The 18,944-nt window shown below is 43.1% G+C and overlaps 1 protein-coding gene across 10 annotated transcripts in view; it reads right to left on the bottom strand.

Moving 5' to 3' along the window:
• Positions 1–18,944, bottom strand: part of SCAF8 (SR-related CTD associated factor 8) — a 784,204-nt gene that overhangs the window by 470,199 nt on the left and 295,061 nt on the right. For 7 of the 10 annotated variants that reach the window (XR_004538795.1, XR_004538796.1, XM_033937892.1 and 4 more), the window contains one exon: positions 11,501–11,575. The exons of the other annotated variants lie outside the window; for them this stretch is intronic. Coding sequence is in view for 5 of the 7 variants with exons in the window: in XM_033937892.1 (XP_033793783.1) it covers positions 11,501–11,575 (75 nt within the window). In the remaining 2 variants the exon portion in view is untranslated. The remainder of the gene's footprint in view (positions 1–11,500; positions 11,576–18,944) is intronic. 10 annotated transcript variants of the gene reach the window in all.

The following is an 18,944-nucleotide window of genomic DNA, read 5'->3' as shown; positions in this document are numbered from 1 at the left end:
CAATATAGCATCAGATACTTCCCCATTATCGTTCAAAGTTAAATAGTCCCCAATAAGACGGTCTACCGCAGCAACCACCTGAGGGGAACTCAGCAGGGATTCATTGAGTCGCCAATATGTACTACCCCCCGGGTCTAACATTTCCGTGCAAGATATCCATACCAGCGCATGATCTGACACATGCATCGGTTCTATCTCCGCTGCACGCAGCCCCCCTGCTAAATTCCTGTGAATCCATATCCCATCCAATCTCGTGTAAGTATTTTGTGCATGTGAATAGAAAGTGTAAGCCTTTTGTGTACCATGTAATAGCCGCCATCCGTCTACTAGCCCAAGTGAACCCATTAAAGCCCTGAGCTCAGCAGCTGGTTTCCGAAGTGACCTGCGTCCCCCCCCTGAATGGTCCAGTGCAGGTTCAGGAGGAACATTAAAGTCTCCCCCCAAATAAATCGCACCTTGCACAAAAGTACTCAATGCTCTCCTCAATTTCCTATAATAAGCCTCCTGACCTACATTAGGACCATAGATATTAATAATGGTTAGAGTGCGACCCTGTAGTACTCCCCGTACCGCTAGACACCTTCCTTCCCCATCCCTGTATTCCTGTTCCACCTGCAGACCCAGTCCCTTACGTGCCAAAATGGCTAATCCCCCTGCCCTTTTGGAATCTCCCTCTCCCTGGTGGGTCCAGAGCATGTCAAACTGCGGCCGCCGAAGCAATGACGTATCTCGGGGCCTTAGGTGTGTCTCTTGAAGGAGACAGATGTCCCATTTCATACGACTAAGTTTTCGAAAAACGATACTCCTTTGGACTATTAAGCCCATTTACATTCCAAGATCCTATAATCAGCCCAGGGGGTATTCCCGGTGACCTCCCATCCCCCAGAGCCCGTCGTCTGCCGAATCCCTTACAAGCATCCCCTCCCCTCCCCCCTCCCCCCCTCCGATTAGCTGATTCACCAAGTTTTGAATCAGCCATGATAAGAAGTGAGTCAAACTGAAAAGGCCCATAAAGACACATCACTTAGTGCTTACCCTCATCACCCCCCCTTCCATTCACACACTCATTCGCAAGAAATAATACCTCCTTTTTCTTACTGGCACTATCTCTCCCTATGCACCCTAGCATCCTTCTAGCTTTCACCATCACCTTTTTGACCTGTTTGGCCACCTTAAGATCATCACATATAAATTGCACCCTGGTCCTGCTCTTCAATCGTGCATATAAGTTCTTCACCCCCTAAACTGTACTGTTCCCTAGGGTTTTTGCAGCCCAAATGCATGACCTTGTATTTCTTAGTATAAAATTTTAGCTGCCAAATTTCAGACCATTCTTCAGGCTTCGCTAGGTATTTCTTCATATTTTTCCAACCATCCGGGGTCTCTACACTATTGCAGATTTTGGTATCATCTGCAAAGAGGCAAATCTTACCAGACAGCCCTTCAGCAATATCGTTTATAAAAATATTAAAAAGAACAAGCCGAAGAATAGAATCTTGAGGCACACCACTAGTAACATCCCTTTCCTCAGAGCTCCCTCCAATGACCACTACCCTCTGTCAGCTTCCACTCAACCAGTTCCTGACCCAGCCCGTCACTTTGGGGCCTATCCCAAGGGCACTTGGTTTATTTATCAGACGTCTGTGTGGAACACTGTTGAAGGCTTCTCTAAAATCTAAATACACCAAATCTAGCGCATTCCCTCTATCCAGTTCTCTGGTTACCCAGTCAAAGAAATTGAACCTACCTCTAGTGAATTCATATTGCCGCCAATCCTGTCATGCACTGGATTCCCAAAACTTCATCAATCTCTGTTTTAAAAGTGCTTCCATTAATTTGCTTACCATAGAAGTCAGACTTACCAATCTATAATTCCCTATTTCTTCCTTAATTCCACTTTTGTGGAGGGACATCCGCCCTTCTCCAGTCAACAGGTACCACTCCTGATTCTAGGAAAGCATTGAAAAGGTTGGTCAGCGGAGCCACCAGAACTTTCCTAAGTTTCTTCAGTGCCTTTATTCCCACCAGAGATATAACTTCTGGCCCCACTTAACAACAACCAGATAAAAATAATCTGGCACATTATTTCCCAAAAAATTTTAGTTTGGTAAGCATCCTTTACACTGAGACCCTACTAGGAACACTGATGGACACAGCTAGACAACATCTCTGTACAGGCAAGAAAATCATGTTCATACAACTAAACGTCTCAGCAGCCTTCGACCTGGTAGAAACATAGAAACATAGAAACATAGAAAGATGACGGCAGAAAAGGGCTGCAGCCCATCAAGTCTGCCCACTCTTCTGACCCACCCCATCAAGTCTGAGTGCTAATGACCTAGTTCCCTAGCTCGACCCCCGTAAGGACCCCACGTGGATGTCCCATTTGTTTTTAAAGTCGAGTACACTGGTGGCCTTGACCACTTGCACCGGAAGTTTGTTCCACTGATCCACCACCCTTTCTGTAAAGAAATACTTCCTAGTGTCACCATTAAATTTCCCTCCTCTGAGTTTGAACAGGTGCCCTCTTGTGACCGAGGGACCCTTAGGGAAGAATATATCGCTTTCCGCCTCGACACGACCTGTGATGTACTTAAACGTCTCAATCATGTCTCCCCTTTCTCTACGCTCCTCAAGAGTGTAGAGCTGCAGTTTATCCAGTCTTTCCTCGTATGGGAGACTCTTGAGTCCGGAGACCATTCTAGTGGCCATTCGCTGGACCGATTCAGCTCGAAGCACATCTTTTCGGTAGTGTGGTCTCCAAAATTGCACACAGTATTCCAGGTGAGGTCTTACCATGGTTCTGTAGAGCGGCATTATGACTTCAGGTTTGCGGCTGATGAAGCCTCTATTGATACATCCCAACATTTGCCTTGCCTTGGATGAGGCCTGCTCCACTTGTTTGGTAGCCTTCATGTCCGCGCTGACGATTACTCCCAGGTCCCGTTCTTCTGAAGTCCTAGCTAGTGTTTCTCCGTTCAAGGTGTAAGTTTTGCATGGGTTTCCGCAGCCGAGATGCATGACCTTACATTTCTTTGCGTTGAAGCCCAGCTGCCATGTCGAGGACCAGTTTTCCAACGTGATCAGATCTTGCGTCATACTATCCTTAAGTAGACCTGTTATGGTAGACCATAACATCCTCCTACAAACGCTAGACTCCATAGGAATCTCAGGCAAAGTTCTCTCATGGTTTAAAGGCTTCCTACAATCCAGAACATATAGGGTTAAAACAAATAAAGAAGAATCAGATCCTTGGTCCAACCCATGCGGAGTTCCCCAGGAATTACCTCTATCTCCCACACTATTCAACCTATACATAGCCTCCCTCAGCTCCTGCCTTGATGAACATGGCATAACCTCATTCAGCTATGCAGATGACATCACCATTCTCCTCCCCTTCAACCACCCAGAACCCACCATGACAGGTACAATACACAGAACACTCGAAACAGTAGCAACATGGATGACTGAACACAAACTAAAACTTAACCCTGACAAAACAAATTTCATCCTCCTAGAAAACAGCAAAACTCCAACCTTAACAAACCTTGTAACTCGATCTCTCACCCCATTCAACCCACACTAAAACTTCTTGGAGTACTGGTTGACAGAGGCTGCACCATGCAACCTCAAATCAACAAAATAACTATGAGAAACCTAAGACAAATCTGAAAATTCTTCGACAGGAAACAATTCCAACTTTTGGTACAATCTCTTATCCTGCAACATACTATACCTCCCCTGCCCAGTGACCATGATAAAGCAATGACAAACAATACAAAATACAGCCTTAAGACTCATCTACTCATTAAAAAATATGACCATATAACAGAAGCATACCATGTCACACACTGGCTACCAATTCAAGCAAGAGTATACTTCAAATTCTACTGCCTACTATTCAAAGCTATTAATGGAGAAAGCCCATCCTACTGGAACAACCGACTAACTCAATCCACCTCAACTAGACACAGGAGAACCCACTCACTATTCACACACCCACCAACCAAAAATGTCAAAGAAAACTATATGACAATCTAATAGCCACCAAAGCAGCAAAATTAGACAGACAAATCAGCAATCTGCTATCTTCGACCACAGACTACAAAACCTTCAAGAAAGAAACTAAAACCCTACTCTTCAAAAAATACATAAACCTATATAACAAGACCAGTTCCTTCCCGAACTCCACCACCACACTCTCTAACCCCTTTCAAATCTGAAAAGTTTTTAACTACCCAAGTTCCCGACAATTTCTTAGGTAATTCATATGTAATCCCTATGACAATTCTTATGTAAAGTTACAATTCTTGTAACCTTCTGGTAAATCTTATGTAATCCGCCTTAAACCGCAAGGTAATGGCAGAATAGAAATCACTATTGTAATGTAATAACCTGGAAAACAGTACAGAAGTATAAGCAGTAGCAGACAGTATGAAAGAAGGCATACCAGCCAATAGATACTAGACAAATTTCTCAGTTGTTACTTCAAATACAGTCTCAGATTTACTGAGAAGGCTCTTCAGGAAATTTAGCTTTTAGACATCTGCCCAGCCAAATTGCTGGATCATATCCCTGCTGGTTTCTTGCTATGGTTGCCTGAACTGGTAAATTTAAGCTTAACCAAGGGTATATATCCAAAATAAATATCAGAAATCGAGCTGACCCCAGTACCTAAGTCCTTAGGAGCAGACCTAACCAAAGTTGAAAACTTTACACCAATGGCTGGAATACCTTGGCCTGCAAAGTTGTTAGAATTCTGCGTTAATATACAACAAACAGACTACCTAAATCTGGCAGATGGATTTCATAATTCACAAAACGGGTTTAGAACTATGCACAGCACAGAAAGCTTACTGCTGGAACTAATATCAAAAGGGAAATCATATCTAGGTAAGGGCAAACAAACTGTTCTACAATTCGACATCTCAGCCTCATTCAACGCAGTCAATCATTGCCTACTATTCCTAAAGCTGAATGAACTAGGAATAAATGGCATCATAATAAAGTGGTTTACAGAATTCTTATTGAATAGGACATATGAAATAAGAAAAGGCAACAAGGTTCACCACTATCCCCCTCCCTGTTTAACATATACTTACAAGCCTTGGGGAAGAGATTTGCCTTTCCTTTGTATGTTCTTATGCAGACATTTTCCTCCTCTGCCTAGCCAAAAATTCTTTCTAGGATACATTACAATACTTAATAAAGACTATTGATAACTTGAGTGCATGGACACAGAAGAACATACTCAAACTTAACAAGCAGAAGACCAAAATCCTCTGGTTCAGTGATTACAAACTCATTACCGCAAACAGGAGTTGGTCCTGAAAACAGGATAACATCTCAAGATTGAGAAAACATCCAAAGTTTTGGGAGTCTCTGGACTCCTATCCACCCTTTGAAATCTCTAAGCTGATTCCTTGGTTAGAAATAAATAAATAAATAAAATTCTTAATAAGACAGTTCGAGTAATTAGACTAGTCTTAAGTAAGCTTAGTTTTAGGAAAATTGTGCAGGCAGTTCTAAAACCTTGCCTAGATTTCTGCAACTATTTATACTCTTGTATTTCTTCTCTGTGATACCAAAGACCACAACTTCTCCAGAATATGGCAGCCAGTCTAATCTTACAACTTGGTCACTTTGACAAGGCAAGCTTGCTTTTAAGAGAGCTACACTGTCATTACCAATGAAGAAAAGAACTCAATTTAAGATTTCTTGTATGGTCCACAAAGCCATATATGGCGACAACTCTCAGGGACTAAAATCTGGACATTAAACTCACCTCCTCATTCAACAACTCCAGAACAACACAGCACTTTAAACTGTTCTTTCCTACAGTCCAGCAAGTTCACTGGGGAAAAAAACTATTTATCTTTTGAATTTCAGGGCTCTAAAGCCGGACACAATCTACCATTGTATCTACAACAGACTTCATCCTACAGCCGTTTCAGGAAAATGTTAAAAACCACTCTCTTTTCTCTGTCATTCTCATGATCGCCATCCAATTGTAATCCAGAACCTTATGATAATTACACTGGAATCTTTGACAAATCTTATTGTAAGCCACAATGAATTCCTGTAGAAATTTGCAGGATATAAAAATATTGTATGATATAGTATGGTTATGGTATAACTGAAATGATCTATCTGTACTAGTAACTCTATTGAATGTCCATGTCAAACTGTCCATCATAACTTCTTGGGTAACTGACCCAACCTCTTATAATGTAAGCCAAACTTGAACTGAATAGGTAAAGGCAAAATAGAAAACCTGATTAACATAATACTAAATAAGCAGAAATGGTATCGGTAATAAAATAGCAGCACTGACTTTTTTGTGTAGGGGAATCTATCATCAATCTAAAGGATTCTGGAAACTATCCACCTTCGAGATCACCATCCTCCTGTACTACAGATTCAGAATTATCTGTCCAGGTTAGTGTTTCAGTCATATCACATACATCACATTGCCACAGTATATCACCTAAAAGAAAGAAAAAATCTGACCATCTAGGAACCACCATAGATAAATTTGTGATAAAACCAGATTAGAAAAAGAGGTAATTGATGAAAAATTGCCCAGTTTATGTGATAAACTCTTTTTTCCATCTGACTGAAAATCCATACTTCATTGATATGATTCAGTCACTGAGACCAGGATACAGTTCACCCAGCAGAGCAGTTGTTGGATAAAGTGTATGATTCAGTCACTGAGACCAGGATACAGTTCACCCAGCAGAGCAGTTGTTGGATAAAGTGTATGATTCAGTCACTGAGACCAGGATACAGTTCACCCAGCAGAGCAGTTGTTGGATAAAGTGTATGATTCAGTCACTGAGACCAGGATACAGTTCACCCAGCAGAGAAGCTGTTGGATAAAGTGTATGACAGAGAAAAGGTGCAATGTGCAATAGGTCTAGAGGGAAAAATTGTTAGCCTAAGGGCTCCTTTTACTAAGCTGCGCTAGAGGGGTTAACGCGTGTGACTTTTCATCACACGTTAACCCCCGCGCTGGCCTAAAAACTAACGCCTGTTCAAGGGAGGCGTTAGCGGCCAGCAGTTTAACACGCGCTATTATGCGCGTTAAACCACTAGCGCGGCTTAGTAAAAGGAGCCCTAAGTCTTGATGGGTAGAGTAAAAGGGGATAGGATGTGATATACCGTCTTTTCTGTATGATTTAAACAATCAAAGCAGTTTACATACGGCAATGACGTGTATAGTGACTTGCCCAAAATCACAAAAAGCTGCAATGGGAATCAAGCTCACAACCTCAGGGTGCTGAGGCAGTTGCTTTAAACAATAGGCCACTCCTAAAGATCAAGTATGCATATGTAGTACCACTTCATACCTTAAGAATTCACCTTGTTAGGTAGACTGGATGGACCGTAGAAGTCTTTTTGCTGTCATCTACTATGCTACTATGTATGTAGTTACAATAGGTAAAGCTATGCAGTCGAAGGTGATCCAAAGCACAGTAACTGAGGAGATGTCAAAGTGGTTTCACAATAATGCTGTTGTATATGCTTGTATAACAACAAAAGAAGGGAATGTCTTACTTGCAGAAACAATTTGATACTTGAGGAAATACGTATACAGCAGAATACTTACAGGAAGTAGTAGCAAAAGCTATAATAAAATTTGAACAAAAATTCAAATGTCTACATTTTAGTCACAGACAATGAAACATAGAAGATGACGGCAGAAAAAGGCCATAGCCCAACAAGTCTGCCCACTCTAATGACCTACCCCCCTTGATTTTACCTCCCTAGAGAACCCACGTGTGTATCCCATTTCCTTTTAAAATCTGGCCTCAATCACCTGAAGCGGAAGTTCATTCCAATGATCAACCACCCTTTCGGCGAAGAAATACTTCCTGGTGTCGCCATTTTCAGCGGATGCCCTCTTGTGGCCGAGGGCCCTTTAAGAAAGAAGATATCATCTTCCACCTGGATACGGCCCGTGATATATTTAAATGTCTATATCATGTATCCTCTCTCTCTACGTTCCTTGAGTGAGTATAGCTACAATTTATTCAGCCTTTCCTCATACGGGAGATCTTTGAGTCCCGAGACCATCCTGGTGGCCATTTGTTGTACTGACTCAACTCTCAGCACATCTTTTTGGTAATGTGGTCTCCAGAATTGTCCACAATATTCCAGATGAGGTCTCACCATGGAACTGTACAACGGCATTATGACTTCGGGCTTCTGGCTGACAAAACTTCTATGGATACAACCCATCATTTGTCTTGCCTTCGATGAAGCCTTCTCCACTTGATTGGCAGTTTTCATGTCTTCGCTAATGATCACCCCCAAATCACGTTCTGCCTTAGTCCTAGCCAAGGTTTCACCATTTAGTGTGTAAGTTATGCACAGATTTCTGCTGCCAAGATGCATGACTTTACATTTTTTAGCATTGAAGCTTAGCTGCCAAGTCGAGGACCACTGTTCCAATAGAAGTAGGTCCTGCGTCATACTGTCGGGTAAAGTGCTCTTACTTACTATGTTGCATAGTTTGGCGTCATCGGCGAATAATGTGATTTTACCTTGAAGCCCCTGAGTCAGATCTCCTACGAATATGTTGAAAAGGATCGGGCCCAAGACCGAGCCCTGCAGCACTCCAGTGGTCACCTCCGACGTTTTGCTGCAAATGTATCCAAGATGTCATGAAATTTAGAAGAGTATGAAGAGAACACTAAGCTACAGTAATATCATATGGTTGTAGTGCTCATTTGTTGCATCTCCTAGCTAAAGACATCAGTGTCTCAGAAATAAAGACCAATGTCGTTGGAATTGCTAAACACTTATCAACAATTATTTTGCTGCAGCAGCACTAAAAAGAATGGAGAGACCCAAGCTAATGCTCCCACAAGATGTTAGATAATTCTCCATAGTGGATTGTTTTGAGCAATATATCAAGAACTGGCCTATTCTGCTAACAGTTTGTCAATAAAATCAAAAGAAAATGGATGGCACTGTTACGTCCAAAATCCTCAACACTGGGCTTAAGAGAAATGTTTAAGATATGCTGAGAATCTTGAAACCTATTTCTAAAGCTCTAAAAAAAAATACAGAAAATAGCTGTTTTATTGCTGATGTTTTTAAATTTGGAAAGAACTGAGTAAGCACTTAAAAACAGAACTGCACAATGACAGAATTAAATTACAACAAACTAGCCAATGGTACATTTTTTCCTTTTTGACTTAATCTTGAAACTGATTAGATGTAAGCCATTTGAACTGAATAGAAGAGTCCTTACTGGCTGGAGCAGATCATATGAGATCCTCACTAATGAAAGGCAAGTTTTGGTCGCTATTTCTTCTATAATGTATGGGGGAAAGTGAAGGTGTTTTGAAGGTAATGCTTATTAAATGGGGAAGAGGCTAGAGAAACTGGGCCTCTTCTCCCTTGAAAAGAAGAGACTGAGAGGGGACATGATCGAAACATTCAAGATATTGAAGGGAATTGACCTAGTAGAGAAAGAGAGATTGTTCACCCTCTCCAAGGTGGAGAGAACGAGAGGGCACTCTCTAAAGTTAAACGGGAATAAATTTCGTACAAAGGTAAGGAATTTCTTCTTCACCCAGAGAGTGGTAGAAATCTGCAATGCTCTTCCAGAGACTGTTATAGGGGAAAGCACCCTCCAGGGATTCAAGAAAAGGTTAGACAAGTTCCTGTTGAACCAGAATGTATGCAGGTAAGGCTAGACTCAAATAGGGCACTGGTCTTTGACCTAAGGGCCGCTGCGTGAGCACGATGGACCACTGGTCTGACCCAGCAGTGGCAATTCTTTTGTTCTTATGTTCTAAGCATCTTAAACCTTTAAAGAAATCATTCTCATCATTTTTATCATAGAATATTTCTGGTTTTTGTAATGTTTTCTTTAAACAAAATGGATTTTTCATTGTGTGATAGTGACATTTATGTTTGAGGAGTTGTTACCCCAATGCCTTTATGCAGTGAAACAAAACATAACTATGTCGGCAGGGACTCTCTTTTACAGCTTATCAGATAATTTTTTCAGCTTTGAACATTACACATTGGAATGTCTTGAAATAATTTGAGAATAATTTATAAAATTAAATGGGATCAATGACAAGGTGTCACTTAGCTTAAAGATGTCAGCATGGATTCAATGTGGACAAACAGCCACTTCTGACTGGTCCCAAAGAAAATTAAAGCTGATTTATTGTGAGATTTTAGGACTAATGTTTCTCAAAAATTAAATTACAAGTATTTAAAAAAAATGAATGGGACAAGCACTGTCTCCAGCTCATTTTCTTACAAATATCTAGTACCAAGGTAAAACTTAAGTGCTGAAGAAGAGTGGTTAGCTATGATATGGGTATCCAGGAATCATCCATCTGTAATGGCAACTACAATAAACTTCAAAGCTAAGGGGGAAACCATTCAAGAAATATATGTTTGACGATGAAGTCAGTGAATTCATGGAGATCACTTATTAAGCACTTGGATTTTGAGGCTGTTGAAGTAATGATTTCAATTTTAACAGTAGTAAGCTGCTTCTGATGGCTTAGAAGGAATATTCTCTTCCTTTGAACTTATTCATCCAAATTGAGAAAACATTTGGGAAAGCTTGTTTTTCTTTTCCAGATTATGAACAAACAAGAAGATGAAGGTAAGTGAGCTACAAAAGACAGTATTTTAAGTTTTTCATGTGTGGACCTGGCTGATAGTCTAAATTTTTTAAAAGATATTTAAATCACATCAGTTAACATATGCTATAATGGGGAGTGTGTGATACAGTGGTTAGAGCTACCTCCTCGATACCCTGAGGTTGTAGGTTAGAACTACAACCTCAGCAACCTGAAGTTGTGGGTTCAAACCTCATGCTGCTGCCTGTGATCCTGGGCAAGTCACTTAATCCCCCATTGCCCCAGATATATTAGGTAGAGCATAAGCCCACCAGGACAGATAGAGAACAATGCTTGAGTAATTGAATGTTTATCATTTTTGACAGTGGTTCCCAACCCTGTCCGGGAGAACCACCAGCCAGTCAGGTTTTTGGGATAACCCTAATGAATATGCATGAGAGAGATTTGCATATAATGGAGGTGAGAGGCATGCAAATCTGCTCCATGTATATTCATTAGGGCTATCCTGAAAACCTGAATGGCTGGTGGTCCTCCAGGACAAGGTTGGGAACCACTGATTTAGGCTATAAGTGGTATATAAATAGTAAAAATAAATAAATGAATATTGTTGTTTTGGTTAAATAAAACTATTTTAATTATTAAGTTAATGATTATTTTTCTCCTTTCAATAAAGTACAGCAGAAAAGTTGTCCAAATATTGGAAGATTAGGTTTTTACCTTTGATAGTCTTCTTTCTGTTAGGCCCTGTAGGATTCCATACTCTAAGTGCTCAATCACTTCCCACAATCCAGGAGTTGCAGAAATTCAAACACTTTTCTGAGCATGTGCTCCTCCCACCTTAGAGTCCCCTACAGTTCAGTCCCAAAGCCAAGCAACCATACCTGGAATCAATCCATGACAAATAAGGGGGCAGGGGGAACTTAGACGGCAGCAAACAATTTCTGTTCAGATTAGCTCTGCAAAATATAGAAACAAATAATAAACAGACAAAAAGTAATACAGACAAGACATTGAGGAACAATGTAGAACTAAGCTGCTGTGTGCAACGAGCACGTAGAGGAAAAACTATTGTGTTACATCCCTTCCGGATTCCATACTCTAGGTGACATACCAAAGTAATGGCAGCATCTAGGGAGGGACAGAAGAGCCTGCTTGCAAAACCGAGGTCCCAAAAATAGCATCACAGTAAGTCACCACATTCACTCGGTAAAAACGGATAACGGTATGAAGAGAGGACCAAGTAGCCACCCTGGATAAATTGCTAAAGACTCTGCCCACGAGGCAGCAATATGTCTATTATCCCAGGACAAGCATAGAAACATAGAATATGAAGGCAGAAAATGGCCTTCGGCCCAACAAGTCTGCCCATTCAAATAACCCTCCCCTCTAAGTTCAAGGCAGCATATTCTCACTGATGGGTTACAGCACCGACGGAGCCCCGGTACGGACACTTCAAGAACTTGGAAAGTTCTCGATAGCCCGCACCACACATGCGCGAATGCCTTCCCGCCCGACGTAAGAGCACGGTCTCTCAGTTTCTTAGTTTCCGCGGGGCTAAGAAGTCGTGTTTTCAATGGCTGTTGAAAATTTTTCTTTTCGTTGCCTTCCCGCACTCGCAGTTTTCTGACTTTCTAGTCAGTTTCTTCTTTTAAGATAGCTTACAATTTAAAAAAAAAAAATTATAGTTTTATTTTTTTCTTTACCGTTATCGGTTTGGCCTTGTGGGGCCTTATGGATCACCATTTTGTTTTCTCTCCTCTTCATGGCGCTTGTTCTGTGCAAGTTTTCCTGCCCAATTTTCCTCCACGCAGTTGTTCTGTTGTGGAACTTGTCTTTACCGACATCCTCCTGTGATTTTGGCAACGTTGGGACCTCGGCCTAGCTGTTTTTTTCTTCCCTTGCTTTTCTCCACTTCGGTGCATTTACATGTGGATTCTTCGGAAGCAGTTTCCCACCAGCGCCGCAAGGAATATGGCACCAGTCGCCATCAGTGATTTGGTACCTGCATTCTTCCGGCACTGCTCCTCCAGTCCACACCGACTTGGACGATTCTATGGTAAGTTTCTCTTTTGGGCTGCAGGTCATTGTAGCAGTGAATCTAATCCTGCCGACCTTGGTCATTGTAGCAATGAGTCAAGTCCTGCTGACCTTTTTTTCAACCCCCATCTCTAGCTCCGCTTCCCTGTCAATGACTGCCTTGATACGGGTATGCTCATCTTGGAAGCATGGAGCAACACCAATGGTACCGGTTCTGAGCCAAAGGTACTGGTGTCTTTTCCTTCTGTTCCAGAGCAACACCTCTGGAACCGGTCATGGACTAAGAGTACTGATGTTCTTTTCTTTCTGCTCTGGAAGGACACCAATGGTACCGGTCAGGGACTAAGGGTACCGGTGTTCTTTCTTTCTCCTCCAGGAGCAGCATCGATGGTACCGGTCATGGTCCATGAGTGCCGGTGCTCTTTTCTTTCTGCTCCAGAATGACACCAATGGTACTGGTCGTGGACAAAGGGTACCAGTGTTCTTTCTTTCTCCTCCGAGAGCGACACCTTCGGTACTGGTCATGGCCGCGAGTACCGGTGTCCCTTTCTTTCTCCTTCAGAGTGCCCCGTCGGTACCGATCATGGATCAGGAGTACCGGTGTCCTTTTCATTCTGCTCAGATGGTGATGTGTGCCTTGATATTGGCTTTTTCATCTATGGAGTGTTGCACTTTGGTACCGCCTTTGTATCCCTTGGTTCTGGTGCTTCCTTTTTAGCAGTGTTTTCTTTCATGTCCACGACTTTTGTCAGCATTGGCATGTTTTCACTTTTCCTGTCGGTGATATCGACATTTCCAATTGGTGTCGACATCTATGCTCGACGTCAACTCCGCTATCGACGCTGTTACTGTCGACATTTCTGATCTTTGTCGGACTTTCTTGTCGACGTCGTCATGTTCACCAATGTTATGGTAGCATTTTCACTTGAGACTTCTCTGCTTTTGACCAGTTCTCATTGCAGTTATCAGTCTCAGTGTTGCTACGGTATGGGAAGGCTTTGCAGTCCTCAAGCTGTATTAGGCCTTCAACATCGACTCCTTGATGGTCTTGGCATTGCCTGGTTGAGGGGATAGGAGTGTCTTTTGGAACTACACCCCACATCTCTCTGAAGCGGTGGGTGCTTCTTCATCACATGTGCTTTTTTCCCTTGAATGGGGTTCGACAAGCCTTCATTGTTGCATTACATAACATATAGTTTTTTTACAGATCCATTAGGGAATTTTCTGTAAATGCATTCCTTTGGAAGTTGACTTTGTACAGTCATTTCTTTCCCTAAGGTTTTTCTTTTCCTTGATTGTACTTATCTCTTCAAGGTTTGTTTGCTTCACTTCCTTGATATCTAAGGGGATTTTTTTGACACGCCTTTTGAAGCAGTCAACATGTGTCATTGTTTCCTTCCTGGTGGAGTTCCTTCTCACAGTAAGTGTGTAGGCCTCTATCTTTCTGGGCAGAGGGGACAACCCTAAAGACCGGTTAGCCAAATGGGCTTCCTAGATCCCTCCACTGCCTGAATGGTTTTCCTTGGCGTACATTTGTGCACACATTCCATGTAGCCACTTTTCTGTTCCTCTCCTTACAGGTACCTGTTCTTGCAGATTTGTTTTTTTACAGATCTGGTCAGCCATTGAGATCTTTACTCATCAGGACAGATTACTGAATATGTCTGATTTGAGGGGTCTGTACTGAGACATGTTTCCTCTGCACAAAGGACCAGGTGAGTTTCTCTGGTCCAATCTGTGTAGCAGTCTTCAGTTTCACGGAAACTGTTTTTTCGGTTCTTCATGTACTCCTACGAGCATAGGCTCTCTGAGTTTTATTCATATGGCAGTTTTTATACACTTAATGTGTTCACCCTGCTCTCAGACTCTGTTTTCTCTTGAGAGTCTACGTGGGATATTAGGCAGTCCTTCCGGTTTTCTTCTGCTCATTCTCCTTGGAAGTTTCTCTTCGATTACTGGAGTTAAGGAATCTCTTCCCTTCTTTCTATCAATTTTCAAGGACACTGGACTGTTTTTTCTGGATCTCAGACCTCACAGCTGTGCTTCCTGGTTTTCCAGACAGCCGCCACGTGCTCCAATTTTTATGGTTTTCAAGCTATGCTTTTCAGTTCTACTCAGCCGTTCTACTTACCAGTATAGGTTTTTATTCCATTCGACTGGCATTTGCTTCCAGATTCTTTAGGAGGTGTCTGATTGGGCTGGTCCTTTCTATTCGATTACAGGGCCTTCTCGTTTTTTCCCTTTTTTACACATCCGGTTTTTCCTCGGTTGTTTTTTCCTGGGAAATGGTTCATACGTTTTTCTCAACCATCCTATTTTCTTTAGATTTTCACTTTCCATGCCCGAATTCATGTCTGTGTTTCATTAGGGTACTCCTTGACTCCACTCTTCTGAGAGTGCTTCTTCTTTCAGATTGTTTTCAATCTATCATCCGTCTGGGTCCGCAGTTGTTTCTTCTTTTATCTTTCCTGCCCGACACATGATGGTTCTTTTGAGCAACAGGGAAAGCACAGTTACTTACCGTAACAGGTGTTATCCAGGGACAGCAGGCAGCTATTCTCACATGTGGGTGACTTCATCCAAAGGAGCCCCGATGCGGACACCTCACAAGCAGATTTGCTTGAAGACACTAGAAGTTTCGAGTTGCCCGCACCGCGCATGCGCGAGTGCCTTCCCGCCCAGTGCACCGGGCGCGTCTCCACAGTTCAGATAGCTAGCAGAGAAGCCAACCAGGGGAGGTGGGTGGGTTGTGAGAATAGCTGCCTGCTGTCCCTGGATAACACCTGTTACGGTAAGTAACTGTGCTTTATCCCAGGACAAGCAGGCAACCTAATCTCAAATGTGGGTGACCTCCAAGCTAACCAGAATGGGATGGTGGGAGTGTTGGCAACTTAGGAGAATAAATTTTGCAATACTGTTTGGCCAAACTGTCCATACCATCTGGAGAAAGTATCCAGACAATAGTGAGAAGTGAAGGTATGAACCGAGGACCAAGTAGCAGCCTTGCAAATTTCCTCAATAGGTGTAGATCTGAGGAAAGCTACAGAAGCTGCCATTGCCCGGACTTTATAGGCTGTGACTTTACTGTGAAGGGGTAATCCAGCCTGGGCATAGCAGAATGAGATACAAGCCGCCATCCAGTTGGAAATGGTACACTTAGAAAGAGGATGTCCCAACTTGTTCGGATCGAAGGAGATAAAAAGTTGAGGAGCAGTTCTGTGTGGTTTGGTGCGTTCTATGTAGAAGGCCAAAGCACGTTTACAGTCCAGAGTATGAACAGCAGATTCTCCAGGGTGAGAATGAGGCTTTGGAAAAAACACTGGAAGTACGATGGATTGGTTGAGATGAAATTCTGAGACCACTTTAGGCAGAAATTTCGGGTGAGTTCGAAGAACCACCTTATCATGATGGAACACAGTGAAAAGTGGGTCAGTAACTAAAGCTTGTAGTTCGCTAACACGTCGAGCAGAAGTAAAAGCAATGAGAAACACCACTTTCCAAGTGAGATACTTCAGATGAGCCCTATCAATTGGTTCAAATGGAGGCTTCATGAGTTGAGAAAGGACAACATTGAGGTCCCAAACCACAGGAGGCGGTTTGAGAGGAGGTTTGACATTGAAAAGTCCTTTCATGAATCTAGAAACCACCGGATGAGCAGAGAGGGGTTTCCCTTCAATAGGCTGATGGAAAGCCGCAATTGCACTTAGATGGACTTGGATAGATGTAGACTTGAGGCCAGAATTGGATAAGTGTAACAGGTAGTCTAAAACAGAAGATAAGGAAGAATGCTGAGGCTCCTTATGAGAAAAACACCATGTAGAAAATCTAGTCCATTTTTGATGATATCACTGTCTAGTTGTAAGCTTTCTAGAAGCTTTTAAAACGTCTCTTACAGATTGAGATAAACTGAAGAGGGGTTATGTTGAGAGGTACATGGCTGTCAGGTATAGAGACTGCAGGTTGGGATGAAGCAGAGATCCCTGACTCTGTGTAAGCAGAGAAGGAAAAACTGGTAGAAGGAACGGCTCCCTGCTGCTGAGTTGAAGTAGAAGGGAGTACCAGGGTTGTCTCGGCCATCGAGGAGCGATTAGAATCATGGTGGAATGATCGTTCTTCAACTTGACCAGAGTCTTGAGAATGAGAGGGAATGGAAGAAATGCGTAGAGGAAAAGATTCGTCCATTCCAGAAGAAAAGCATCTGCCTCGAGGCGGTGAGGAGAGTATATCCTGGAGCAGAACTGAGGCAGTTTGAAGTTGTGGGGAGCTGCAAAGAGGTCTATCTGAGGTGTTCCCCATTGTGAGAAAATGTGATGAAGGGAAGAGGAATGGAGAGTCCATTCGTGAGGTTGCAGGAGACGACTCAAGTTGTCCGCCAAGCAATTCTGAGCCCCAGCTTTGAGGAAGGTGTTAGGATGGATCGCCAAGTCCCAAACCTCCAGAGCGTCTTGACAAAGGGAGGCAGATCCTGTCCCTCCCAGTTTGTTGACATAATACATGGCAACTTGGTTGTCCGTGCGGACGAGGACTACTGTGTCGTGAAAGAGATGTTGAAAAGCATGGAGAGATCTGAAGATCGCTCTGAGTTCCAACTGATTGATATGACACTGACGATCCGTACTGGTCCAGAGGCCTTGAGTACGGAGACCATCGATATGACCGCCCCAAGCATAAGTCGAAGAGTCTGTCGTGAGGACTTTCTGATGAGGGAGCATTTGAACAAGCAAGCCTCTGGAAAGATTGGAATAGAGCATCCACCAACAGAGAGACTTCTTCAAGGAAGGAGTGACAGAGATGTGTTGAGAAGGAGGGTCGCAAACGTGCATCCTTTGAGAGGCCAGGGTCCACTGAGGAATTCTGAGGTGAAGTCTGGCAAAAGGAGTCAAGTGTATTGTGAAGGCCATGTGACCCAGAAGAACCATCATGTGTCTCGCCGAGATGGAAGAGCGAGAAGACACTGTGTGACAAAGTAGGAGAAGAGCCTCCAGACGTTGTTGAGGAAGGAATGCTCTGAGCTGGACAGTGTCCAAAACAGCTCCGATGAATTGCAGAGTCTGTGAGGGTTGAAGGTGAGATTTGGGAAAGTTGATTTCGAATCCCAAACTCTGTAGGAACCAGATAGTCTGTTAGGTCGCTACAATAAGCCCTTGAGACGTGGAATCTTTGATGAGCCAGTCGTCTAGGTAGGGAAATACCTGAAGACCATGATTCTGTAGAGCTGCTGCTACTACTACCAGGCACTTGGTGAACACTCTGGGAGACGAAGCCAGGCCGAAGGGTAGAACTCTGTATTGGTAATGCAGATTCCCCATCCGAAATCTGAGGTATTGACGGGAGGCTGGATGGATGGGAATATGAGTATAGGCCTCCTTGAGATCCAGAGAGCTTAACCAATCGCTCTGCTTGAGAAGGGGATAAAGAGATGCTAGGGACAACATTCGAAACTTTTCTTTGACTAAAAATTTATTGAGAACCCTGAGATCCAGAATGGGTCGCAGATCGCCAGTCTTCTTCGGAACAAGGAAGTAACGGGAGTAAAACCCCCTGTTCTACTGATCCAGGGGAGCAGGCTCGATGGCATGGAGATGAAGCAGAGCTTGAGCTTCCTGAAGAAGGGCAGTCTTGGATGGATTGGAAGGATACTTTCTTGGAGGAAACTCTGGTGGAACCTGAGTGAAATGAAGAGAGTATCCTTCCCTGATGATGGTAAGTACCCAGAGGTCGGATGTAATTATCATCCATCGGTGGTAAAAATGATGGAGACGACCTCCGACAGGGGGGAAAAGAGACAGAGATTGAACGATGGAAGTTATGCTCTGCTGTAAACAGTCAAAAAGGCTGGGTAGCCTTAGGTGCAGCAGAAGGTTGGGATTGTTGTTGCTTCTGTGGATGCTGCTTCTTCACAGGAAGACGAGTGTCAGGAGCCGGCTTCGGAGGAAAACGCCTCTGATAGATGACAGGAGAACGTGTAGGCTTGGGTGGAGTTGGCTTTGGCTTAGGTCTGACGATGGAAGCAAATGATTTTACATGGTCAGATAACTTCTTGGTGGCCGCCTCGATGGATTCATCAAAGAGGCCGTTGCCTTGACAAGGAAGGTTAGCCAGGCGGTCCTGAAGATTAAAGTCCATGTCAATGGTTCGAAGCCAGGCAAGTCAACGCATAGCCACTGAGCAAGCGGCCGCCCAGGCAGACAGCTTATGCTCAAAAGCGTCATAAGAAGATTGAAGCAGATAGAGACGCAATTGAGAGAAACTAGAAATTAGTTCTTGAAATTCAAAATGCATCTGATT

This window comes from Geotrypetes seraphini, chromosome 3 (genome assembly GCF_902459505.1).
Source record: "Geotrypetes seraphini chromosome 3, aGeoSer1.1, whole genome shotgun sequence".
Taxonomy (NCBI): domain Eukaryota; kingdom Metazoa; phylum Chordata; class Amphibia; order Gymnophiona; family Dermophiidae; genus Geotrypetes; species Geotrypetes seraphini.
Note: the sequence above shows the minus strand (reverse complement) of the source record. Positions and strands in the feature narration are given on the sequence as shown.